Consider the following 25,271-nt stretch of genomic DNA (forward strand, 5'->3'; position numbering starts at 1 on the left):
CTACCTGACCTTTCTCTTGATTATCTTTCATCTTTCATGTAGGATGTGAATAATATGATGGGGAGGAGTGAAGTGGTAGTACACTCAATTCGCTCTTAATCGAGACTCTATCAATGGTATCAGATGTGTTATGTACATTGCCATATCTACAGGACAAGATGCATATTCCAGAAAACGCCCAACGCCTCTTAAGTACAGATGCACGATTCATATACCCGCAAAAGGATCTATCATGATGATCACCCCGCAAACACAAGACCAATGGCAACTATAACCCAAATTAGCATCAAGACCAGCTCGATATAGGAACCACCATCACAACTTACCAACAACCAACCCTCCAACAATCCCTCTCCTATCAATCATTACATCCCTCCCCATACTAACATAACTCGGCTGCGCCGGCGCCGTATAAGCCGGCAACCCAGGATCCCCAATACTATCCCCCCATCCAACTTCCCCTCCGCAGCATCACTAATCCTCCCATCCTCCCCCGTCCCCTCGGCAAACTGCATCAACCCCTCGGTCTCCGCAACCTTGACAGCAGCCCACCAAACCGCCGCCATCTCCCTATACCCCTGATCATCCGGATGCGTGCCATCAACGAGCTGGGACGCTTTGATAAACGAGCTCATATCGGCCAGAACGATGCGGTCATTCTGTTCTCTGCGCAGGGCGACTAAGTTTCGATATTGAGCGCTGATTTGGTCGACGCGGTCTTGGTGCTTTTTGTTGGGGAGGAGGGTTGATAGGATTATTGTTGTGTTTGGGATGGAGGTGTAGAGGGTTGTTAGGAGGGTGTTCATGCGTAGGCCTGCGGTTGTTATTTGGTGATTTTGGACGGCGTCGTTTGTGCCGGCGCTAACATGGGATTAGGACTGGACTTGGACTGGACCTAGATACCTCGATGTGAAGGTTCTGGGGAGGGTTAGGGGGACGTACTTGATTAGAATCAGGTTTGGTTTTTGGAGGATTGTTTGTTGGATTTTGGATTCTAGTTGGTCGATTCTGTATCCGTAATGGCCTTCGTGATGCTATTAGCAAATATTAGTATCTCAATCCCTTATAATAGGTTCATATAACTCACATTATCATGCATAGTCCCATTCCTCAAACTCCCAATCATATTAACCTGCCACCCCTCATACCGAAGCTGCTGCCTCAGCGCCTTCCGATACCCATTATGATCCGTCGACCTATAACCCAGGGTAATCGAAGCTCCGAGCGGCATAATCCTTAACAAGAAAGTACCATTGTCGCGTTTCTGCAGCGAAGAACTGCTCTCCTCAATCCCCAAAACAGACCCCGTTGACCTGGAAACCACATCAACAGAGACAGGCACAGGTTCAGCGACCACAAGTCCACACAGCAGTACCAGCCATGCGAGGCAAAAATGGACAACCCAATGTACGGGCGTCGAATGCCACATGGCGATGACCACGAAAGACAAAACGACCCGCCGGACGTAAGGGGGGGGTTCAAGAAAAAAAAAGAGTGCAGATCAAATTTAGAAATACAAAATCAGGGTCTCCGCCAAGCTCAACTTAAATCCAGCGTGATCGAGCTTTTCTTTTTGTACAGTCTAATTTGTCTGCCTGAGACTAGCGTCTCCCTCATCGCTCCAATGGCTGGGACCATAAAAACTCAGCCATACTCGCGTGAGACCCAGATTTCGGCCCGTGGGCGATAACGCTGGAGCTGCAGTTTTGGAGGGGGGAATTCGTGCTTATTATGATCTGATCAAGCCCCGTTAGCACGAGCGAGGGGGCGGGCTGTGGTTATTGGGTCGGTGCGCGGCACTAGAGGGGGTTAGTGTGGGTTGTATTCACTGTATTGGGTTTGGGGGCGCTCAGGGGATTTGGGAATTTTGACTGTTTGGCCGAGTGTTTCCATGGCTAAGGCGAAGCTTGGGGCGTTTTTAATCAATGCGTACGGATCAGTCTTAGTAGACTATTGGGAGGCTGTGCAGTTCGAGGTTGTACCCCTGAAATTATTAGGATTGGCGACTTTACTATAACGGTTCCCCGCCAGGTACAAGGCCGTTGGTGATCGACTTGACTTGAACGGGGATCTTCATTGAGCCGCAACATGTCAGGGGATTGACCTTGATAGTTAAAGCTTATCATTATTAGGAATATTTTACTTGCTAGAAGTTTGGAAAGATCATACTGGAAGCTTGCATTGTAAGGAGACAAGAAACTGGCTAGCGGGAAGATTCCGCCACTCATCAATAAGCCAGACAAGAACATCATCTCCCCTCGTCATCATCCTTTACGGAGTACACCTAACCTATCCATGCATTCCAGTCACCTTGAAAGACTCTCCCAAATTAAACAATCCATAAACCCTCAACCCACTACTAACCCACCACACAACTCTACTCTCCCCATTATGTCCACCCAACCTGAAATCCACAACCCCGCAACAACCGACGGCTGGCACGGCGTCATCCCCAGCGCCCAATTCCCCGCCGAAAAAGGCCGCTACCACCTCTACATCGGCCTATTCTGCCCCTTCGCCCACCGCGCAAATTTCATCCGCCATCTCAAAGGCCTAACCGAATTCATCGACGTCAGTATCGTGAAACCCTATCCCAAGGGCGACGAGAAGGGCTGGCCGGGATGGTGTTTCCCCAAATCCGATGACGAATACCCAGGCGCGACAGTCGATCACCTCTTCGGAGAGGATTATCTGCATAAAATATATTTTCGGGCTGATGCGGAGTATAAGGGGAGATACTCTGTTCCGTTGTTGTGGGATAAGAAGACTGGGACTGCGGTTTGTAATGTAAATTGATACTTCCAGGCTCTTGGGGTCTACAGTGACGGCGACAAGGGAGAGCGCTAATCGAGGATGACCTGTAGGAAAGCGCGGAGCTACTACGCTGGCTTCCAACGGCATTCAATGAACTGCTACCCCCATCCCTTGCGGAAATAGATCTCTACCCTGCTGATCTTCGAGCCAAAATCGACACAATTACCCTATGGATGCAATCAGACCTCAACATCGGCGTCTACAAAGCCGGGTTTGCCCCCTCACAAGAGGTATACGATAAAAACGTCATCCCAGTCTTTGGAGCCCTGAACAAACTCGAGCACATCATTGTGCAGCACGGTGGACCCTTTATCCTCGGCTCGACGATGACAGAGCTCGATATCCGGTTGTATGCGACCTTGATCCGCTTTGATACCGTTTACGTGCAGCATTTCAAGTGTAATCTGGGGACTATTCGACATGATTATCCCGTGCTTAATAATTGGTTGAAGGGGATGTATTGGGATGTTGATGCTGCAAGGGCGTCGACGGATTTTAAACATATCAAGGAGAATGTGAGTGTCGGGTTTGATGGATGTGTTGGGACGAAGCTGATGATTTGCAGTATACGAAGAGTCATTACGATATCAATCCCAAGGCGATTACTCCGATGGGACCTTTCCCTGATGTGGAAGAGGGGGTTCAGAGAGATTGGAGTAAGCTGGTGGTTGGAGGTGTCAAGCATCCTGCGGTGGTGGGATATGAATCTACGCTTCCTGATGTATAGTGGGCTAGACGGACCAGCTGAAGGTTCCATGATTCAGAGTTCCATACGAATATGGATTTTGACTACGACCTCTGGAAATTCAAACTCAGAGACCGAGGTTTATCGATTGAATACGGGAACGCCTCTGGCTAAATCAATACGAGTTTTAATGTGTGCAATGACAGGGACAGAAGCTAGTTTGAGCTGCCTTTCGTAAAGGAAATATTTGGATTTCTTAAAATAGACCAGGCAACAAAAACTAAAGGGTTACATGATGTCCCGTCTAGAAGAATACTCTCTGTAATCACGATATTTGGGAAGAAAACCAGTCCTCGCTTCGTGCTTCGTGGGTTCTCATCCGTGCAGTTGAAGCAAGTCACGGACCCTAGAGACGATCGTCTGATCGCTAATGCTTAGAACCCCCTGCTGCGCCTTAGCGTTTCCAGGACGTCAAGAGGTTGGTCAGCAAGCTGGATCAGCGCCGCACACAGATCATGCTCGAATTCGGGGACAGATTTCATAAAGTCGAGGGACAAGAGTGAGTCATTCTTGATATTAGGATCTCTCAAGAGCTTCACCAGCTTGCCGATTGCAATTTCTTTCAGTTCTTGGTAGTTGCCACGATGCGAATAGAGCTCTTCGACTGCCTCCTGGATGATCTCCTTCCTCATATTGAACGCAAAAAGGTTACTGAACAGGTTCTTTGCTTTCTGCCTCAGATCACCGATCAAGAAATAATCGGCTTCAGCAAACATGCGAGCGTGAAAATATGCTGCGTTTCTGAGGCAGGACGCTGTAAAGTCGTTGTCCGAACCTCCATCGTTGGGTCCTTGGCCGGCATCAACATTGACCGAGGTAGCGGCAGCCCATTGAGTTGAGATTGGAAAAGGCTCAAAAAGGTGCCTCCTCATCTCAACCTCCGACATAGTAGTAGTAGTAGTCGTAGAGGAAGGCTTGCTTGGTCCCGCGCTTGATTCCGAGGGACGCACCGCGTTAGACTGACCCATTACCGAGCTGCCGAGACTCGAAGCATACACTTTGTGATGCGCATTCGACTGTTTAAAATAAACGGTGTATGTGCCAGTGTAGAGGTATTCCAAGACTTTCTTCATCAGGGCTGGCTCTTTGTCCGGGAATTGGAATGGTTCAGTCGCCTCCTATCTCGATCCATCACGCGTTAGCAAGATACCATGAAATAAATATCAACTCAAATATGAATCTGGGATTATACCTTGAATCCACTGGAACAAGCTCTGTAGAAGTATTTTGACTGAGGGCAGACTATCAGTTTATGGGCGTGAAGGACCTCGTCTCCGCAGATGAGCTTCATGTCACTGTAACGTGCGCTGAGAAACGCCCTGGAAAAAGGTCAGCATTGACAGATTGCAAAGCTTTGGGTTTGAGGATTGGTATCCACTGACAATTTTGCGATTTGATTCACGGCATCATTCACGTACTTCGGATCTGGGCTTGGCGTCACAGACAGGAGAGGAGGAAAGTTGTCGAATCCGGGACTGTCTTCTTCAAGCTTCCTCTTCGACATTTTTGGAGAGCCCCAAGAGACTGGAACTGATCAGTCTTGTCAAGTACCGGGTAGGCGTTGTAGGTGAGGAATGTGAAAAAATGATCAAGGCGTTGATGGGAAGAGGGCGAGTGGGTTCCAGAGTGGGGGGAGGCTCAAGGTGAATCCAGGGGGAAGGAAATCGTGAAGGTGGAGGATGGAGGAATACTCTTTGTGGGCTCTTTGGAAGACGAAGGTGGTCGCGCTCATGTGATGAGCTGATATCAGTTCGACTTGTTGCCCCCAGACAGTCAACAGGGACTCTTTATTGTCACTTTGAAAATGACTTGAAAAGCAGACGACAAAAGGAATGGTCAAGGTGTCACATGGAGCATATCTAACCAATATGCCTACACTATGGTTCTCCTGCTCGGCTTTACCTCCTCAAGGCCAACTTTCTTGGACTAATTTAATGGAGAAACGGGAAATGGCCATATGGTATTAAGCCTATTTCCGAGCAAATGCAAATAAGAAGATTGGAATCGACAGGGGTTTGGCCTAATGGCTCAAATACAACATTGGAAACTTGATGCATACATATCCGTAGAAGCGCTTCATTTCCTGTCACATCACCTCAAGATTATCCTCTCCCGTAGACATTGTCCTCGCCGCCTGGAGCTTTCGAGCGCTCCTCGCAATTCGTCGCTTTGCCCTCGCAGTTAGTTGCTCTTCACCCCGCCTCGCGAACGATGATCTCCGGTCTACCGGCTTATTAGCCCTGTAGAATGGATAGCGATTTTTGATTTTCGAGTTGGACAACGAGGTCATTTTCTTGTCGAGGAGCGCCCTGCACACATCGAACGTGAAATCGGGGGTAGACCTCATACAATCGCGAAGATAGGGGTTTTGCTTGGCACTACACCCGCACAGCATCTTCATAATTAGATGGATCTTCGATTCCCTCAGAGGGTCATAGCTGGCTCTGTTTGAATAGACCTCTTCCACTGTTTGCTTGAGGGTTTCCTTCCGGCGGTTCTTCATTTCAAGACTTGTTGAGAAAGCAGTGAAAAAGTAGTCCTCTGCTCTGGCTTTGAGATTGTCGACTAAGAAGTAGTCGTCTTCTGCGAACATTCGGGCATGGAAGTAGGCTGGGTTTTCTGTGATGCAAGTAGTCGGAGGTTTGCTGGCGCTTCCCTTCTTCTCGCTTGATGTCTGTGGCTGAAGAGTGTAATCACCATTGTAGAGAAACTCCAGGAATTTCTCCATGAGAACTGGCTCTTTGTCGGGGAAACGGATTGGCTCGTGAGCATCCTAATGTGCACTGATCAGTATTAAGTCATAGACTCCAGTGACAGTCCAAAAACATTGTAGATGAAGGCAGTACCTTGAAGCTACCATAACAGGCTCTTTGGAAATACGCAGACTGAGAGCAGACAACCAGTTTATGTGCATTGAACTCCTTGTCTCCACAAATTATTGTGAGGTCACTGTAATTTTCACTGAGGTGTAGGCTGACCAGAGGTTAGCAATCTTGTATTAGGAAGCAGAAAGGATATATATGGGGGAACTGACTTCTTCAAAATTGCATCCATTGTTGTTTTGTGGTCTCGCTTGACTCGCTTTGGTTGTGGACCTTTAGGAGGGTGAGATTTCAATTCTACTACGGCTCTTTGTTCAATAGGTAATTTTGCACCGATGAAGATGGAAGGCTATTCGAGAAATGCAAAGGGCTCGTATCCAGGGTGATGAAAACGATGCAAGAGAAAAGGTTGTTTTCATGAGAAGTAGAATGATGGAGGTACATTTTATCAACTGTGATGGAAATATCCGCTCGGAAGTTCCCAGATATTATTGTCTACCTTTCTCGCGTTTATAGGAAACACCCGCTATACACCCATCAACAACCTCACTGCACCTTCCCCCTGGAATCAACCGGCCAAATCTCCTCAATAACCTCACCACGATAAGCATAATAAAGATCATGCAGATTAATAGTCGGATCAATATGACTCGGGATAATCTCGACCCGATCCCCAACCGCAAGGTCCGGCGTACCCTCCTCCCACATAAGCGAGCCCTGCTCATCACCAAACTCATTATACTTGTATCTCGAATCACTGCACTCTGCCATCCCGCTATCCGTCGTCAAGGACTTCAACCCAGCATCAATGGTCACAGCCCGAGGACCCTGTTTGCTGACGACGGTGGACAATATCGTCAGACTGTTGGAGTAAAACGTGCCAACGGCGTTGCGGTAATCGGTATCCATGAAGATAAACGAGCCAGGCTGGAGTTCAGTGACACCTGGGACAGACGCGCAGAACTCGGCTGTGCCTGTTCCTCCAGTTGTAACGACGTCAATATTGAAGCCAGCCAGGCGGAAAGATTCAGCGGTGCTGGTGAGGATACGCATAGACTCGAGGCATTGAGTCTTGCGATCATTAAAGTCATGCAGATGTTGTAGATGACCCTCGTACCCCTGCACACCGATAATCTTAAGCTGCTTCAACCCCCCAACAAACTTAATCAAATTCATCGCCGGCAGTCCAGGTTTCACACCCGTACGATGAAGACCAACGTCCAGATCAATCAACGTAAGAATAGGCTCCTCAATCCCCGCCTTCTCCAGCGCATCATTGATAGCCGCAGCGCCGACCTCAGAATCAACCACGATCCGGACTCGTCGATACTTCCGGAACAATTCCACCAGTCTCTTCACCTTGGCGGGACCGACGATCGGACAGGTAATGTGTAGATCGTCAAAGCCAGCAGCAGCAATGACCTCTGCCTCGCTGACTTTCGTAACGCAGCCGCCCCTGGCACCGGCTTTGGCAAGTTTCTTGGCGAGAATAGCGCTTTTTGTCGTCTTCAGGTGTGGACGGATGTCGAGACCAGTTGGCAAGAGCTTGTCCATGAGTTTCTTAATATTCCCCTCCATAAGGTCGAGATCAACGATCATAGAGGGTGTATCGATATCCGCGATTTTATCGCCGACCTTTGGATTCTCCATTGTGAGATTGCGAATAGAAATTCGAGTTGACTCCAGTTGTAGAGGTGAACGTCACTTGCGAAGCGAAAAATAGTCTGCTCTGGTTTCGCCTGGCCTGTGAAAAAGAATCACTCAACGCGGGGATTAGCAGCGCCCCTCCGCCAATTTATAATGTGGATGCAAGGGGGCCCGGCACCCGTATGGTAACATGCACATTCGAGCGATCGGCAGCGTCAATGTCTCTTATGTTGTATCCAGGTGGTAAATTCCCACCTTTACCCCTCGGTCGTCTTCCGCTGATTCGCGCGTTGGGTGGATTACCCGTAGAAGAAGTGGTACGCCCCCGCGCAGTTAGAGTGGGATGTCCCCATAGACCCATATTTTGATCAGCCAGACCTCGTGGGGGGTTGGGGGATGTTACCATAGCTTTGAGGTTGGAGTCTGGAGTATTTGCGGGTACGATTCGTACTTCGAAAGGGCCCTTGGGGTATGGGGATCTTGTCGTTTCGAGATTTAGGGAATTGGAGTCGATGGACTAGATTATGTTGAATCTGTTTGTTTTGTAGGTTCGGAGTGAAGCTAGAGCTGGTCTGATACTACGACTCGCCGCTACAGTGACCAAAGGTAATACGGAAGCAAGCGAAGAGAATCAATTGAACTATCAACGGGTCCAATCCCATAAGTTCAAAGCCGGCGCAATATTACCCATGCAGCCAGGACTACACATTGAACTCTCTCGCTCGTATCATGAATGCCCAAGGTATATCTCACACAACGCCCAATCCGAAAATAAACATTAATCCAAAGCGAAGTAGAACAAGCGTCAAGTCATCACAGAGCCGTAATTAGAAGGGAGCAAAGGCCAATTCATAGGCAAAGGCCAGGCTCATCTTTGCGTGCTGCAGCATGTGATCGAAGCTGAGGTACTTGATCAGATCGTCGGTGCTGTGAATCTTCTTGTCCGAGTTTTCGAATTGAGACTCGATGACGAAGGCGGAGGGATAGCCGAAGCGGCTGGCAGAGGCGTGGTCGGAGCAGGCGTAGCCGCACTTGGTCTCGACGTAGGGGACGTCGCAGTACTGCAGAGAGTGGGTTAGTAACGGAGTAACCGAGAAGAATGAATCCGATCGGAGTACTCACGGTGGTAATGACCTGCTTGATAAAAGCAGTAAGACCCTGGTCGACGTAATCGACAATCACGCCGACAGACTCCTTCTGACCAGCGTCGAGAGTGCCTTGCACGTAACCGGTCATATCCTGCTGCAGCATGGCCTTGACCTCACGCAGCTCCTTCTTGTACTTGGAGTAAACGGCCTGAGAACCGAGCAGACCACCCTCTTCAGCGGAATACCAATGGAACTCGACGGTGTTCGCTGCCTGACCCTTGACAATGGTCTCGGACTGCAGCAGAGTCCGGAGCGTCTCAAGAATAGTCACAGTTCCACTGCCATCATCATCAGCGCCCGGAGCAGCCAGAATAGACGGCAAGAACAGGTTAATGCTATCCTGGTGCGCACCCAGCACAACCGTGTTGTTAGTCTGACCCGGGATACGGGCGATAATACTGAACTGGCCCCACGGGTGAGCGAAGCGCTCGACCGACGCGCCGTACTCGGTCGCACCAGACTCGTGGACGACGGCGTTGACTTGAGAGTAGAGCCACTCGGCAGATTGAATGCCGTAGTCGGACTTGTAGTAGCGGGTGTGGAAGGAGGTAAAGTGCTCCAGATTCTTCTTCATATTGGCCTTGGACAGGTCCGCAGCAAGCGGGCCGATCTCTTGCTCGTGATACATTTGACCGGGGTAGCGGACAATGCGGGTGGAGTGGAGGGCACCGTAGGAGCCGGATTGGAATTCATCGGTGACATCGATGAAGTTGACGCCATCCTGGAAGGTCGCATTGGTCAGCGAGGGCTTCGGGCAGTAACATGCAGTTCCCTCTCGATGAAAGGGCAACTGCTAGTTTTTCAGACTCACCAATTTCAGCGCCCACTTCTCCTCTTCGGTAACCCATCGTGTTTGGTAAGGAGCCAATTCAATCAACCACTTGGTCTGCTGGGAGTTCTGGACGATGGATGGGCCGAGGGGTGCCTGTTGGGGAATGACCGCGGCGAGGGCGGTCGAGGCGGTCGCGCTCAGCGCGAAGGAGGTTAAGAACTTCATAACTGGGAGATAATGATGAGTGGAATAATACGAGAAAGAGTAAAAATGACTACGAGGATGCAGGGCAGGTTTTGTAGGTCCGACTCAGCCTCGTCAGGTACCGGGAGGAGTGATTGGGGGCGAGAGGAGAGGAGGTATCACGCGCCCTTGGCATTTTGCAGCAGACTATCGATTCCGGCCAAGCCCCTTTGGGAGCCCCGCGCTAATTCGAGATAGCTGTGCCTTGCAATTATAATAGTTACTCTACTGGTTAAATGCTAATATTATCCAGATCTATTCTATCGGATCAAAAAATTCCACAGGCCGAACAAGTCCTACTCATCGTTAATTGATTCAATTGCTTATCCTCGGCAGGCAGGGGATCGGATCGCCCTGCGCGGGGATTGGAGAGTGGATTACTCCACTTTATACGGCTGCTCGGGAAGCCCGTGACTCACGGAGATAGCCTTGAATTATCCTATCTGACCTATAATACCAGCTTCGAAGCTGTGAAGCAGAGAGATAGTATTACCGTGGTACTACAAACACCATTTCAGGCTTCTCCCAACTACAGACAAGATTCCTAGCCAGACTCTATCCTCTGGACCAAGTTTCAACTGCCAAGACCAGCAATACCACCCAAACGGGAAACTAGGGCAAGGGCTTCCCATCACAGTCACGAACAGTCATATCGACTGAGTCATCCCTGGCCCACTTCCCGCGAATCAGCGCGCGGCGTGTGTCCCGTGCAGCGAAGACGCGCCTTTATCTCGTTATCTCTTCCCCTCGTCCTTTGTACTCCAGGGTCCTCTTATACCCCCCTCTATTCTTATTCTTATCCCATTATCCCCTTTGCATTGATCATTTGAACTTATTTATATCACCCCCTAACAAACACAAGCATGGCTATACATCCCAGGCTTCGGCCCGAAGCTTCCCAGGGCAGCTTATCGCCACAGCAGACTATGGCCATCTCCGCGTGGACCGAGCAGGCCGCGGCTTCATTGCAGGATTTGACCCTTTCCGAGTCTACCACCAGCAGAGCAGATCCGACTTCCACACCCTCCCGTTCCAGCCTGCGCGGCACTACCGTGTCACTTACCATCCCTATCGATGACCACACTCCAGCTCCCTCGTCGCAAGTCAAAATCGTCGCCTCGGGCGAGTCTCGCCCTCCGACGGTTAGCTTCCGGCGGCGCGAACCCCTGCGTCGGGATAGCTTAAAGCGGCGCGAGGCCCTTCTCAAGGGAAAGGATGGAAGTCGGCGGCGACAGCGCTGGGAAAATGGTATGCACGCCTTATCCCGGAAGCCCACGAGTTGATCTCGACCGTGATGCCTTGGAACCCCATGACCTGGAGAACCATGACCCCATGACCTATCCCATCCTCCTCGGCAGTGTCATACAACGGTGTTATACATGGACACGAGGATGAGATCTCTACTCGAAGGATAAAGGAAAAGCTGACCTTCCCCTCCCTCCCCAAGACCGCCTGCTACACAACCCGTGGGCCGAACCCCCGTCCCCGCATGACTGGTCCATCCAGCCTACATATCCTCGCCACGACCCGATGCCCTACTACCTCGCACCACTCTGGGACGTGCACTACGCAAAGATGGCCGACCACCACTCCGCCCGCAAGAACGCGCAGACTCCCGCAAAGCACCGCGTCCCCAAGGACCTGCGGCTGAAGCTGAAGCATGCGCGCGCCGCGCGCGGGATGCTCCAGGATCTGGAAGATGATATTCGTCTTTTCATCCGTCAGTGGAATGACAAACAGGTGTTCCTAGCTAGTGAGGGGTTGGCAGATGCGCCGGAGGCCGAGGAGGACTCGGAGGATGAGATTGTCTTTGTTGGTCGGAATGGTCAGATGCATGATGCGCCGGAGCGGCAGCAGAGATTGCAGCAGATGCGGGAGGAGATGAACCTGCATCATGAACGGGATGGGGAGAAGATGGTGTTTGAGAGTTTGGTCGAGGACCGGGCTGCTGGTTTTGGGTGAGTTCTTTCGATGTGGACTTGCCTGTACTTTGTCGTGGATTCCCAGTACTGACGAGGTCCTCTACTAGTCGCTGGCTAGTTCACTCCATCGCCTCCTACTACGGCCTGCATACCTGGTCCGTCACCGTGGGCGAACCCGCTCGCCGAGAGGCGTACGTGGGTTTCCGTCCCCCTGTCCCGGGCAGTCGAGCTGGACTCGTTACGCATCCGACCTGTCGTGCGGAGGAGCTGATCAAGCCGGGCGAGGAGCTCCCGCAGCCCCTCTATGCGCAGGTCTAACGTTGCGTCTCGGAGCTGACCCGTTCTCGGTGTCCTTCATTTTCTGCACCCGCGATATCCATCTCCACTTCTCTGGTTACCAAGTACAATTATTCAATATGGGTTTGTTATAGGGGCGCGGGCTAGAACCCCCAGTTTGGGACTGGACTTGTTAGGGCTTTCTTGTTTTAGTTTTTTTTTTCCTTTATATATGTGATTTTCATTGGATGGTTTCTTGCGTATTGCAAGAGAAATCATATAGACCTGGTCAATGTCCGGACGAGTTCTGCTTGGCATGATTTACGCAAAGGACAGTCCCAAGATCCAAGATCTAAGACTTCAGATCAAAAAGTAGCGGTCAAGGACCCAAACTTGGATCGCGCCTGGCTGGTCACAGTATCCAAATATGGTACTGATCTTAGACGTAACGATCGTCAAAAGTCTTCACGAACGAACACCTTGATCGGAGAAGGCCAGACGATTTCCCCACAAAGTTCGTGTCCGTGCACTGATGATCGGGCTGGTGTCGTCATGTCATGTTCAGCAGGAGTGCATGCACTGAATACTCGGATTCCGGGTTATCACATCGAAATGACGATGTCAAGGGAGGGAGAGTAGAAGCCAAGAGGATACTGCAGGCGTAGTTGTCTGCAGCTCCGTCATCGGGTTTACTAGCTGGTTTGTGTTCTTGCGACCGAGAACTAATGAACTAACTAATCATGGAAAGGGAGAGGTATTTTGTTTGGAAACTTGGGTAAACACCATGAGGTTCTGGCGATATCATGTGGTAGAATATGGATTACTCCTCCTGTGGCTGTTCGTGTGCTACCACCCGTCGCAGAGTGCATCGTGACTACAGTGCTCATTCAGTTCGTCATATCGACCTATTGACAGTATCAGGTCTTTACCCTCTCATTGTAGTTCATCCAGTTCAACATCACAATCGGAACCGGATCGGACCGCGAGCCCCCACCTGAACTACAGTAGAGACTGTATCCTGCAACTGGAGTACAGTATCCAGGACTCCTACAGAGCTATCCATCGATGACGTCCCACATTCCCACCGATAACATACCATCCCATTTTTGAGAGTTAATACCGCAGGCATGTAGCTAGTACATCATCGAGAACACATCGAAGAACATCGGGGGACAACCTCTACCTAACCAACCTACCTACCAGGCCTCCCACCACCCAGCTACGGCTGGCTACTGCTGACCCACCGATCAGACCCTGTCTCAAGCCCCCAAAATTCTCCGTGATCCAGTCCCGAACCAAACTCATGACACCATGAGCATAATACAACCAAATCCGCACCGAGAAAGCAGCGATCCCTGCTATAGCCTTCCAGAATGCCCACAAACCTCGTGTCTAGACCCCGTTCCACGCTCGTCCCCCTCCCGCTCACTGGCTGCCCCTCCCCCCCTCAATCGCACTCCGGTGTGTTTGTGGAGGGGTATCTAGCGCTGCGACTCGTCTGAGGGGAGAAAGGCGTGGTGCCAATGCCAGTGTCATGCACCACTCCTGATTGATTTCCCCTGTTCTTCTGGAGTACATGGGGTATTACTACTGTAGACACTGTAGACTGTGGTTGGGGGGTGAGGAGGTCCCGCGAATGAAGGGTCGACACACGCTGGAGTGTGCCAGCGAAGTGTGATCCGCCTGAGACGAGGGAGCCAACCAGCTACGCTGCTAGATTCAAGGCGTGAAGGGAGCCTTGGACCGCGGCTTGGATTGTGTGTTATTTGCAGGTCGTATACACGTTATCCTATCTGCCTTGCCCTTTATTATAGGCGTATTCACCGCCGGCGCCGCGGGATTTCGGGTTGTTTTATCCTATAGGTCATGTTATGTGTTGGTTTAACACTCCCGAGGTATTTTTTTTCTTTTCGCCGCGGTGAGGCAAGAAGGAATGGGGTGAACAATAGTTCGTTAGCAAGGCTGGCTTTCAGATGTTGCGGGATTGATCGGGTAAGTTGGGTTGGGTTGGGATCTCAAGTGTCGCGGCCTGAATTGGGTCCCTTTTGTGTGACGCAAGGCGAATTGGAGGTGAGAGGGTGGGTATGAAAGTTGTAGATTGTCGATTGAGGGGAATTGACTGTTATTATAATGATGATAATATCAGGGTGTGCAGGGAGGTGTTAATATGTGTTATATGTGTTGATGTTTAGGTAAAGAGGGGAGAGTTTAGAAAGTATACTGAGTCTCGTATAGTTTGTAGTTGTACTTGAGTAACCATAGTAACTCCGAAGTAGAGGGAATAGACATGTACGACGCCATCAAATGCACTCCTCATATCTCGATCCACCAGCTGCTGGAAGCAGGTCAGGCCCCTCTCGAGGTTTAATTGTTTATTTGTTCGCTGGCCAACCCAAAAGCAAACACACAAGACTCGTCTACTTGTCCAACTACTTTGAATGACTTCCTGACCACCACATTCTTCTTCCTCCTTGTTCCAGCCTACCACTGGTCGTACCAACTCGCCCCGTTCTCAACCCATTCTCAAGGCTGTACCCATTTCTTCCATCATACATTGGTTTAAGGTCTGTCCCTCCTTTGCTTTTTCGGCAAAAGCCCTCTCGCCCCTCCTTTCCACCATCACACTCTATCCACGACTCTCCCTCCAAATCCTTCAATCCTCACAGCCCCCCAAAAATTAAACGAGGCATCCATTCCTGAGCCGTTTCTACTTCTCAAATCTCACCACCTGTTTTGGGAGAATCCTCTCGCTTACCACAAACACCCCCTGCTAGCGCTGCTCTTTCCCTCAATTCCCGCGACTCTTCGATCCTTCTCCTCGGGTTCCCGAGAACATTATTTACCACGCGACAAAGCAACCATCATATGATTTTTTTTCCCTTTCCACCAGGCTAGGGCCCCTTATTCTTCCTCTTCTCCGGTGAAATCTTCTCCGTGTGCCGTGCCTCGCTGCCTACTATTCCCGATCCCCTGGTGTGGTGAGATAACTACGCCTTGATCACCCCAAAACAAAGCAGAGGGTTCAGCATCTGCCCGTTCGCCCTGTCGGCCCCTTCCGGCTCTCCATGCCAGTCACTTCTTTCAATGCCACCAACTGCGTCATGGGAATTTGAACCATAGTTCCTTTTTGCCTCTCTCGCCTCGCCATTATTATTCTCAGGTGCCTGTGCTCCTGTACTTAACCGTAATATCCCGCTTTTTTCGACCGGATATCACAATCCTGCGAACCCCCGATCGTCTGAAACACGATTGATCTATTTCTCATTTAAGGGAAGATTAAGATTTGATATTGTCGGATCACTGTCTCCCCTTGCTTCGTCCAAATTTGAATTCTCCTTCCATCTTATTTTGACTTGTACCTATTTTCGACAGTCGCTCAGCTGGACTACTTGGCTGTTATATCCAGGTCTTTACTCACGCACACTCGGACATATTGTCACTGAGGTTATACTTTTTAATCACCCACACATACACTCACATCTTCATCAACCAACATGGGCTCTTACAAATCCTGTCAAGGTCGCTCTGGCAGCGGTGGCAGTTGCAGCTCAACCGATACAGCTGCTTCGGATCGATCAAAGAGCACCGCTCCAACTCTCCTCAGTGAGCGGGCCATGTTCGGTCCTAAATATCAAAAGTGGCCGGAATACGAATACCTCGATGAAATTCCAATCTCAGTCTCCGTCGAAGAAGAAGACGAGGAAGATGAGTACTACGACGATCATGATCCTCGAGACTCCGTCTCAACATACGCCTCCACCACTCATTCCAAAGCCCACGTCGACCCCGAAGAACCCATCTTTGAAGTCGACGACAGAGAAGAATCTTTCCCATCAGACGCCCTCGCTTCAACACCATCTTCCTTTGCAAATCTCTTCCCTTCAACCCGCCGTCTCCTCATCCGCCACGACGACGCCACGATCGACGGAAACATGAATCTCCGCGTCGACACCGTCGTACCCTGTCGCGACGGCTACCAACAAGACGTCATCCTCTTCCATCTCCGCATGTACGACCTCTTCTCACGAAAGTGCTCTTTCCGCCGATACTGCCGCGACTCCGGCCGCGAAGTATGTCACTCCCTCCGCAAAGAAGTGAACCCCCCACACGACCGCCGCCCCGTCTTCCGCCGTTCCTGGAACAGCATGCTAGCCAGCTTCCGACCCAGTTCCAGCGGTAGTAATAGTCATCACGGCCACGCACCGATGATAGACCACCTCAAACGTCAAGATTCAGGCTACGGACCCGGAAAGAAACACGACCTACACGCCCTCGCCAACGACCTCGCCAACCAAGAACCTTCATCCTCCTCCTCAACATCTGCCCCACACGACAAACACCTCGCGGACACGATTCTCCTCGAATTCTCCAACTACGCACACGTCGAACTCAAGCGCCGCGGCGGACCCGGCGCTAAGCGCTATGAGTACGAGTACTGGAGTACCCGGTACCAGTGGCGCTGCGAGTGTCGGCGCGAGGGGGATCTGCGTGAAGTCTCGTATTATCTGGTTGACATGCGGTCATCCAAGACAATCGCACATATGGTTCCGGATATACTGACGCCGTTGGAGGCGGTCGAGGAGGAGAGTAAAGGTGGTTGGGTGCCGCCGTCGAGTTTGTGGATAAGTGACCCCGCCGTTTATGAGCGGATGCCTGATATTGCCGAGTAAGTGGGACTGACCTGACCTGGCCTGACCTGCGACTTCCTTTGACGCTGCCCCTCTCTTCTATTTCTGTTTCTTTCTTTTCCTTTTCCTCTTGGGAAGAGCGCTCGTGTGATACGTCTTCTCTTTTTCGTTGGCTACAACTCGGGCCCTTTTGTCTTGCCGTTGCTGCCCAGTTACAAGACTCGCTCCCCCCCTCGCACTAATTCCCACATCTCAACCCCACCTCTACGTCCGAGCACACTAACACCCCCCTCTCTAGCGTCATCGTCGCAACGGGCCTGATCACCCTCGTAGACGACTGCATCCGACGACGCTGGCACAACGAGCGCCGCGGGTCATGGATCCTACCAAGTGGGTCCGCGCTATCGCGGAGTCTGGAACGGATGGGTCCACGCCGTTTAATCGGTGAAGTCTTGCAGCGTCGTGGATCTGCGTAGGATGGATTCATGGCTAGGCTAAGCTGAGCTAGGGTAGTGTCATGACTCGATTCACGAAAGCTGTTTCTCACCTTCTTTTTTGGGTTGGTCGTGAATTGGCTCTGCGCTCTGGGAAGGCCACGATTATGAGAACGACAGAATATGCATGCAACAGATTTCATATCACAGTATCAGCAGGGATAGCTGATAGTTTCGAGGAAGGGGTTGTCGTGTCGCGACATGATGGTTCTTTACTACTGTGCAAACAAGATGAGGTGGTCATCACGAGGTAGATGAGCTGGCATTCTTTTCCCCTGGTCAACTTGGATGTGGACTTGGATGCGAATGAAAATGTGGATCATGGAATTATTTCTTGTATATTGCAGGTTCTTTTTTCTTCTATTACGATCTCTTTTCTTGATTTGGATATCGCGGTGCGGTGCATTGATTGCAGGGGGTTTTTATTCTGAACGTATGACATTTAACGATAATGACTCGGCAACGACGACGCTATTATTTTTGTTAGTCTTCCTGCTTCTAGTTCTAGTTCTAGCTCCTCTTTCCTCTACTTGCTTAGGTATTCTAACTGCACTATCCACCCCTCGGACTTTCAAAAAGAAACACCAAGTGTCTCCTACTTACTCGTGCTCAGTGCTTGGACTTAGCCTTTAACTTTGCGGCCGAATGCATCTGCGAGTCATGTCCACGACCACGTCGCCATTCCCATCCCACGTTCCAGACCAAGACCCCGACCCTGACCCTGACCCTGACCCGAATGTCGAAACCCAAGATTAGGCTCATGCCCGAATCAGGTTTAGCATTTCATGTTTCCATAACACCCCCTTTCCTGGTCTTGTGCCAAGGTCCCTAGCTCGGAGCCCGGCTTTTGTATGTAGCGGTCGATCACCAACCCCTGTCCTGGCGTAATTGATTGGACTAAGTGTGAGCTTGAGCTTTTGAGGAGCCGGGATTTCGGGGGGGCGGAATGGGACTGACTGGACTGGTCTGGCCTGTTTTATTTTTGATTGGGTAGGTATGCTAGGATGAGAAGGAAGGGGTTTTGTTAGGTTGCGGTTTGGTAGATGCGATTTACTTCATTTTACATTTACATTTGCATATTGTATTTGCATGGTGGCTTCGGGGAAGAGGGAGTTCAGGCTTAGGCGTTGAGATTTGAAAATGGACTGGGTGATCGTGGGAGATAGCTCCACATGTTCGTACCTGATGAACTACGATATACTCTTTCCATCCGTGAGGTTCCAGTTCCTATCCAGGATTGTTCACGCCGACGTGGTTGGTACAGGGGTAAGGTAGATGGCTGGCTGAATAGACCAGCATAATGCAAGCAATCTGTATACCGTACACACTTGAGTGGACGATATTGTCACCGTCACTGAAAAAAATTGGATCATTCACACCATCTTCATATGTAAGTCTCTTTTTCGGGGACACTTCTTGCTGCGCTTCTCCGTTGGCGATGCAGATTACTTGATTCGAGTCGAATCGAGTGTCTGACCGCTGCTTTGGTTGAATTGAATCAGGGATTTTCTTTGCTTTGTGTGACCGGTCACCGACAACATCGTCGAGGTGGAGTATCGTGGTGAGAATGAATTCGGTCAGGGGTGGGGGAGGGAAGCAATGGTTCGTGGTGTGGTGAGGCGCATACAGCAGCCAGGGTTGGTCGCGTCGGTAGATACTATAGTTGGATACTTGGGTATAGTGGAGGGTAGCAGATGAGGCGAACAGTCGACGCTAGTGCACGTATTGAAGAAGCACATGTCGGTGATCTAAGGTCCTGTAATCTAGCTCTAGTGAGCTGTACGCGGTGATGGGGGGTGATTAGATCCCGATCTACAGTACTAAAGTCCTAGGTTCGTGGGTTTTTCTACGGAACACTCGCGGAGCTGGGGAATCGATTGGCTATGGATGAATCTTTTTATTTTGTTTGACATATTTTTATCGCGGCGCCAACGGTAAGCTAAGTGGGAATGGATGGGTTGATTGTGGAGGAGGGAAAGTTAGTTGGGTTTAGGGTAGAGTTCGGAACCATGGTTCGAGGTTGGCACTAGAGTATGTGATACCGAAGTTATCTACAGTAGTGTGCTGTAAGTGCGTCGGCACAGAAGAACCTACCCGAACAGGACAGGACAGGGCAAGGCATCAGGGCATGACTCGATCTCTGCCCTATACCCCCGGATGTATGCATGTATGTATGCAAGTCAACCACGTCAGGCCCCGGTTCGATGCCTGAGAGGACCCTTAGCGGGTGGTGTTCGGGCCCATTCTACCGAGTAGCTAGTTAAGGCTGGTTAAGCTTGATGCGGGGGCGCTTGCCCGGAGCTGAAGCGGCCCAGCCCCCGAACCGGCTCCGGCTCGGCTCTTTCTTTAGTCTTTTCCGCAATTCCCCCTCTTGTCACCTACGAGTCCCATCTTTTTAGCCGCATACTCGTGAACCATGGAACCATCACGTCCGCCGTTAGAGAAAAACTTGACAACTTCTTCTATCTGCTTTTTTTTTAACCTACTACTACCAGACTTGCCCCTCTAAAACACTATGCACCATCTACGTGGCTGCATGTCGGCCTTACACTTTGCAGATACTAATGCCGTAATGCCCAACGATGGAGGCGAAATGGAGGCGAAAATGAGTTACTCAGAGGCCCAACTCCGGGGCCATTGGCGATGGTGATGCTCACTATGCACTATTGCTTCACTCTCTCTAGGAGGGCCGGGGAAGGGGAGGGGCACTAGAGGTAGGTATGTTGTCCCTGGGGCCATTGGCAATAGGGGGGTGGGCGGTTGGTGGTCGTTGGACAATGCGCGACCGGGGCGGGTTAGCCACCCCCACCTCCCCCAAGAAGGTGGCAGTCGTGAGGCGAAGCTACTAGCAGGGAGAAAGAGAATGTCATGTCGGGGGAGGCTGCGAACCGGGGTTCTTTTGAACCAGCATACTTCGGATTGAAATCCCATTCATTGTCTGGGTTGACTGGTTCTGATTGATCGTTGACATTCAGCTTCGTCCAGCTTTGTCAACAGCTGTTCATGCTGCTTCTAGGGAATTGTTCATGCAATGCGACCCAACACCTGGCTAGGGCTGGGACTAGAATTGGGGTAGAAAGAAGATTAGGAGTGGAGGGGAGGGGGGGGGCAGTTTGTAAGGAACCTCGGGGAGAATGTGAAGAGCTCTGACAGATCCTGGGGCGGGTTTTGCGACACGAGACAAAAAAGAAAAGGAATGACAGATGATGGACTATGATCTCATCAGTAGGGTCCATGATGCGCTGGCAATACTAGTAACGGAATCTGAGCGAGTCTAACGAGGGAAATAGCAGCCCGATGGTTCAATTGTCTCCGTACTTGTAGAGAAAGTGTTAATTACTCCGTTTAGCATTGGATTTATCGTGGTAAAGTTGTAAGTAAAGTTGAGGCTATTAAGTATAGAACCATTCCATGCACAAAATACAGTAGTGTACACTGCAATCTATACTAAATATCGATCCTCCAAACATACTACAATGACCCAGGAAACAATAAAGGCCAGCAGTCTATGACTGGGGACAAACTCTACTCCCAGGATACCACGACCTTGGGCACTGATCAGCCGTCCACTTACCCAAAAAGAGCTTAGGCGGATAAGACAACGACACACATGCCCGCAACCCTGCAATCCATGCACTCGCATTACCGCAGGGTTTCTTCCAGAAGGCTTTTCCGCCGATTTGGTTATCCATGCTCTGCACTAGAGGCAGTTCTAAATTGAAGGTACCTTAGCAATAAATCTAGCCACTCATTTCGAACGACGGCGCAGCTCATTAGGCATGTCATCAGGTTAGGTACTTTGTGTTTCCCGAGGATCCAAGCAACCCTTGCCTAACCGATGGCGCCTGGCCGATGAGGCATGAATGGGGCATCCAGATCTATACCATTGAGATTTTATTATCTTTTTACTCCTTTTTGTTCATTGGCAAGTTCGTTCGTAGGTCTGGATTTGGGAAATGTCAATGTGGAGTGGATGTGGTGAGTTGTTCACTTTCTTTTTTTTTCTATCCAATGGCCATCTTCCCTTCTCCCCCGGACGAATTGGATTTAGTAGATCTGGCCATTTAGGGTTTGATTTTGGAACTGAGTTTTTGTGTATATCCCGTTTATTTCATTTTATTTCTCCAGTCTTCCTTCTACTTCTGGTAAGATGGTAAGAACTCTACCAGTACTAGTCTAAATTGGCAATTCCCCTTGCCGAGATTCAAGAAAAAATAGATTATCACGAATTGAATGCGACATTGTGGATATAGTGGATAGAATATGTCCGTCACATTTTGGGCTAAATCTACTAGTTAATGGATCTAAACAAAAGAACCAAAGGGCAAGACTAGTAGCCCCTCTTCTCTACCTGTATTAGCAAGTAGATCCATTCTCTCTGCAACTGCTTGACCGTTGGCCTTCCCCCCCCCCTTACCCCATCTAGTTGTTTCTTCAAGGACTGGTCTGGTCGCCGTGCGCCGGGCCGTTCCAGTGTGCAGCCTCATAACTAATGATCCGCATGTCCCATCCCGCCCCGGTCCTTGACTGGTGGATCACTCTGGAACGGAGAATGGTATCTGGCTGACACTGTGTCCCAAATCATCCTGCATAAGTCCGCTACGCTAAGTTTGACGGGTTTAGGCTCCATGTTTGTCACAGATGAAAAGGAGGAAAATTCTGAATTGGAGAAAAAAATCGAAAAGGTAAAAAAAAAAGGAAAAATATTTCATCATACTTCTTGCCCCCCCTCCCAAGAACGGGTATTTTTTTGTGAGGCGCATTTTATTTTAATCAATTTTGAATTTTATTTATTTATCTTTTTTTTCTTTTTCTCTATTTTATTCTTATTTCCTATTCCTAATTTTACAGAATTGAAGATAGGCCCACCGTTTATATGACCTCCCCGCTTCCCATGTCGATTACCGTTCGAGATTTAAAAAGGTCGTGCGAGAGTTCCGGGTCTATTAAGCTTGGAGTTTATCCATCATCATTCGTTCTTGAGGCTATTCTTACTATCCTACTTTGACATCGTCCGTGGGTGGATTCCGACAAGGACTTGGAACTTCAGAACTTTTTGGAACTACTTCGTTCTTCTAACTCGCCCTCCTCCTCTTCCCCCACCACCCTCTCTCCCCAAACAACACCCTATCGACCACCCGCGCCCTCCATCAAAGGTTATCCTTCTCGCCAATTGAACCCCGCTATCATATTTACAGCCCACAATGTCTCTTCCAAATAGCCCTCAAGGAAACAGTACTGCAGTACGACAGCCCTGGCAGGACAAGCTTCAGGGTAAGCCATTGGAAGACGAATCTATCCCCGAGCCACTTCAAAAAACGCCACGAATGGCCCTGAAGAACCATTGACTTTGACTAACTTCTTGGAAGAATACTGCAGACTAAACAAAGTGCCTCCCCCTATCTTCAACATCGTCTCCGATCGGCGAGGTACCTTCCCCGTTTCCATTTTTACTCTCCTTAACCCCATACATCTCCCACCGTATTTTTGCTTCCGAGAGAAGGAAGATGCCTCTTTCCATGTTCCTTCTCATCCCTGTATACCTATCTTCTCCTTGTCGCTTCTGTCTCTTCATACGATCCCCCCTCCCTTGCCCCTCAGCGTGCCTTACCATTGCAAAAAAAGAGCAGTGTGGAGCTTGCAGAAAACCACACACTGTACACCGACTTTTAGTTCCGAGCTTGACAGCGGATGCTAATTGCCCTTGCGTCGGAAAATGCAGGAGGTCGAACCGCCTGGTCTAGTAACGTCACCGTTGGAAACAAATTTATGTCCGCTCGCTACTGGTACGATGGCCAGTACATCAACAATGCCAAAGAGGATGCCGCCGAAGTCGCTTACAAGAGCTTCGTCCCCAATGACCCAGCCGGTTCGTCCACCGTCTATTCCGGTCAAATCTCGTTTTAGCAAACTGCCGGTTACGGCCGGGGTGCTGGTGGGTTCTGAGAATCCTCCTCCCATTTTTCTTTTCTCTCCTTTTTGACACTGTTCGAACTTCTTTTTTTCTTTTGTTTTGGGTGGTTATCTCTGCTTCATTCCTTGTGTTTTTACTCTATTTTGGATTACCCGAGGTTTCCCTGCTACGCAGCAATTGTGTGGGTTTGAATTTTTTTTTTCTTGCTTGCTGCGCGGGCCCACAGCAACACTCACGCATTGCAGTTGCTTCTCATTTGTTCTCTTGATGCGCAAGAGGGAATCGGATGGAAAGAGAGAAAAAAAAAGGCAATAGGGTCATTTCCCACGTACCGTCCCCCTCCGCCTCATCCTGCGTCGATAGAATCGCCTTTCTCTCCTCGAATCTCGGATGCGCGATGAATTCCCCGGCCGGTGTGAATCAAGACAGCTGGCGACCTGCAATACAGGTGCAGCGATGGCTGCTCACCGAGTTGTGATCCGAAAGACTGAGTGGGGGAGATTGATCCCCCGTGGCCGAGGATAAGAGTTTGAACGACTGGGCTGGACTTGGCCGGGCTCGCCATTGGGGCTACCTACGTCCTCAACTGCTACAAGCTATCTGCAGAGGTCCTGGATCACATCGAGACTAGACTATGGCCAGAAGTCACTGCCTTGCACTCGGTTCAATGTCTGTGCAACTTGCCAGCGGAACTGTGCTACCCACTCAGTCCTAATGGGGCCAGGAACAGCGCTGTCCTAATTCTCCGGCGAAGGCTTGCAGTCCCGGCGAATTTTGGTGGGTTTTGGGCACACTCCATGTGGTCGGGGCCCCTCGATATGCATTCACGCCTGATACCACCAATTTTCGGCTCCTGACGACTGGAATTTTTTACGAAGACATCCCGGTCACTATTACCACAATGGTTCTTTCAATATATCGAGATCCCTGTCTTTGGAACTCCCCCCTGCCAAAATGAATTAGTGGAGTGTGTTTGTGGGGCTCTGCCGTCGAGATACCCGCCTCGAACCGCGGATACGGAAAACTCTGTTGCGGGTGCCGGGTCAACCTTGTCGTGCGCTCCAAAATGGCACCTTTTCGGTTGTGCCTACGCCCGGAGGTGGTATTCTGCAGTACTGCTACACCCGTGTTCGAAAGAGCCAGTCCGACTTGCTGCGGCATCGTGCATTATGATTGCCTTGCTCTGAAGACTCTTAATCTCGGATCCCTGTGTTACCTGTGGGACGGGAAGTTGGCTGAATTTCAAGTGACCAGGCTGTGACGATACGGCTACAAGGGGAGGGAGAAGGATTGGCGAGGATACTAATAACATTTGAGGAGCAGTGAATCCGATTCCGCGCAAGGAGACAACAGGAAACAGACCGGGCAAGTTGGAAAGGTGGATTCTTTTTCCCTTCGCTTTTTTTTCTGGATTAATCAGCTTAGATCTGTTCGATCTTGGATTTTTCAGGATGATTGTTTTCACAGGATTAGGGATGAGGTTTGATATGGGAGTTTTGCTTTTTGACTTTGTATGGACCTCACTGCATGTGTGCCGGCTGGGGAAATTGGAGCTGGGCTGGACTGGAATTGGATTGGATGGGACCGGACTGGGTTCTTCAGCCCTGTGTATTTCTTTTGTTTTTCTTTTTTCCCCTTTTCTTTTTCATGGGTAATTGGACTTGTGATGATTGAGTCTTATCAGATTGGCTGGAAGTTTTCCTTGTGTTGGACTACAAAAATATCGACAGGACGTTTCTTCAGAGAATTGAATCGCCTTTTACACCACAACGCTAGATGAGGGTAAATTCGACACGCAGAAAACGGCTACTCTTGACGCCACTTTAAGCGTCACTTTTACTATAAT

At 50.0% G+C, this 25,271-nt stretch overlaps 9 protein-coding genes across 9 annotated transcripts; 4 read left to right on the forward strand and 5 right to left on the reverse strand.

Annotated features, from left to right (window-relative positions):
• Positions 1-389: 389 nt before the first annotated feature.
• On the reverse strand, positions 390-1,429 carry N7496_000488 (SGNH/GDSL hydrolase family protein; the record flags this gene model as incomplete). The annotated part of the gene is made up of 3 exons (XM_056693419.1): positions 390-861; positions 943-1,034; positions 1,088-1,429. Coding segments are annotated over 3 exons (906 nt in total), but the record flags the coding sequence as incomplete, so codon positions are not given.
• A 962-nt stretch (positions 1,430-2,391) lies between these two features.
• N7496_000489 (putative cell wall organization protein/glutathione transferase (Gto3)) lies at positions 2,392-3,673 on the forward strand (the record flags this gene model as incomplete). The annotated part of the gene is made up of 4 exons (XM_056693420.1): positions 2,392-2,778; positions 2,865-3,329; positions 3,380-3,470; positions 3,579-3,673. 4 exons carry the CDS (start codon positions 2,392-2,394, stop codon positions 3,671-3,673), a joined length of 1,038 nt encoding a protein of 345 aa, XP_056560149.1.
• Positions 3,674-3,933: 260 nt separating this feature from the next.
• On the reverse strand, positions 3,934-5,063 carry N7496_000490 (BTB/POZ domain-containing protein; the record flags this gene model as incomplete). Its single annotated transcript, XM_056693421.1, has 4 exons — positions 3,934-4,437; positions 4,510-4,677; positions 4,752-4,878; positions 4,942-5,063. The coding sequence occupies 4 exons, from the start codon at positions 5,061-5,063 to the stop codon at positions 3,934-3,936; spliced, it is 921 nt and encodes a 306-aa protein (XP_056560150.1).
• A 582-nt stretch (positions 5,064-5,645) lies between these two features.
• On the reverse strand, positions 5,646-6,613 carry N7496_000491 (BTB/POZ domain-containing protein; the record flags this gene model as incomplete). Its single annotated transcript, XM_056693422.1, has 3 exons — positions 5,646-6,332; positions 6,406-6,532; positions 6,594-6,613. The coding sequence occupies 3 exons, from the start codon at positions 6,611-6,613 to the stop codon at positions 5,646-5,648; spliced, it is 834 nt and encodes a 277-aa protein (XP_056560151.1).
• Positions 6,614-6,927: 314 nt separating this feature from the next.
• On the reverse strand, positions 6,928-8,031 carry N7496_000492 (DSD1 family PLP-dependent enzyme; the record flags this gene model as incomplete). The annotated part of the gene is made up of 1 exon (XM_056693423.1): positions 6,928-8,031. One exon carries the CDS (start codon positions 8,029-8,031, stop codon positions 6,928-6,930), a length of 1,104 nt encoding a protein of 367 aa, XP_056560152.1.
• Positions 8,032-8,855: 824 nt separating this feature from the next.
• On the reverse strand, positions 8,856-10,173 carry lap1 (putative aminopeptidase; the record flags this gene model as incomplete). Its single annotated transcript, XM_056693424.1, has 3 exons — positions 8,856-9,089; positions 9,151-9,966; positions 9,988-10,173. 3 exons carry the CDS (start codon positions 10,171-10,173, stop codon positions 8,856-8,858), a joined length of 1,236 nt encoding a protein of 411 aa, XP_056560153.1.
• An 881-nt stretch (positions 10,174-11,054) lies between these two features.
• Positions 11,055-12,431, forward strand: N7496_000494 (uncharacterized protein; the record flags this gene model as incomplete). The annotated part of the gene is made up of 3 exons (XM_056693425.1): positions 11,055-11,439; positions 11,639-12,149; positions 12,221-12,431. 3 exons carry the CDS (start codon positions 11,055-11,057, stop codon positions 12,429-12,431), a joined length of 1,107 nt encoding a protein of 368 aa, XP_056560154.1.
• Positions 12,432-15,883: 3,452 nt separating this feature from the next.
• Positions 15,884-17,493, forward strand: N7496_000495 (uncharacterized protein; the record flags this gene model as incomplete). Its single annotated transcript, XM_056693426.1, has 2 exons — positions 15,884-17,055; positions 17,316-17,493. The coding sequence occupies 2 exons, from the start codon at positions 15,884-15,886 to the stop codon at positions 17,491-17,493; spliced, it is 1,350 nt and encodes a 449-aa protein (XP_056560155.1).
• A 5,709-nt stretch (positions 17,494-23,202) lies between these two features.
• Positions 23,203-23,418, forward strand: N7496_000496 (uncharacterized protein; the record flags this gene model as incomplete). Its single annotated transcript, XM_056693427.1, has 1 exon — positions 23,203-23,418. The coding sequence occupies one exon, from the start codon at positions 23,203-23,205 to the stop codon at positions 23,416-23,418; it is 216 nt and encodes a 71-aa protein (XP_056560156.1).
• Between the last annotated feature and the right edge of the window lie 1,853 nt (positions 23,419-25,271).

This window comes from Penicillium cataractarum (genome assembly GCF_028827025.1).
Source record: "Penicillium cataractarum strain IBT 29864 chromosome Unknown utg000001l, whole genome shotgun sequence".
NCBI lineage: Eukaryota > Fungi > Ascomycota > Eurotiomycetes > Eurotiales > Aspergillaceae > Penicillium > Penicillium cataractarum.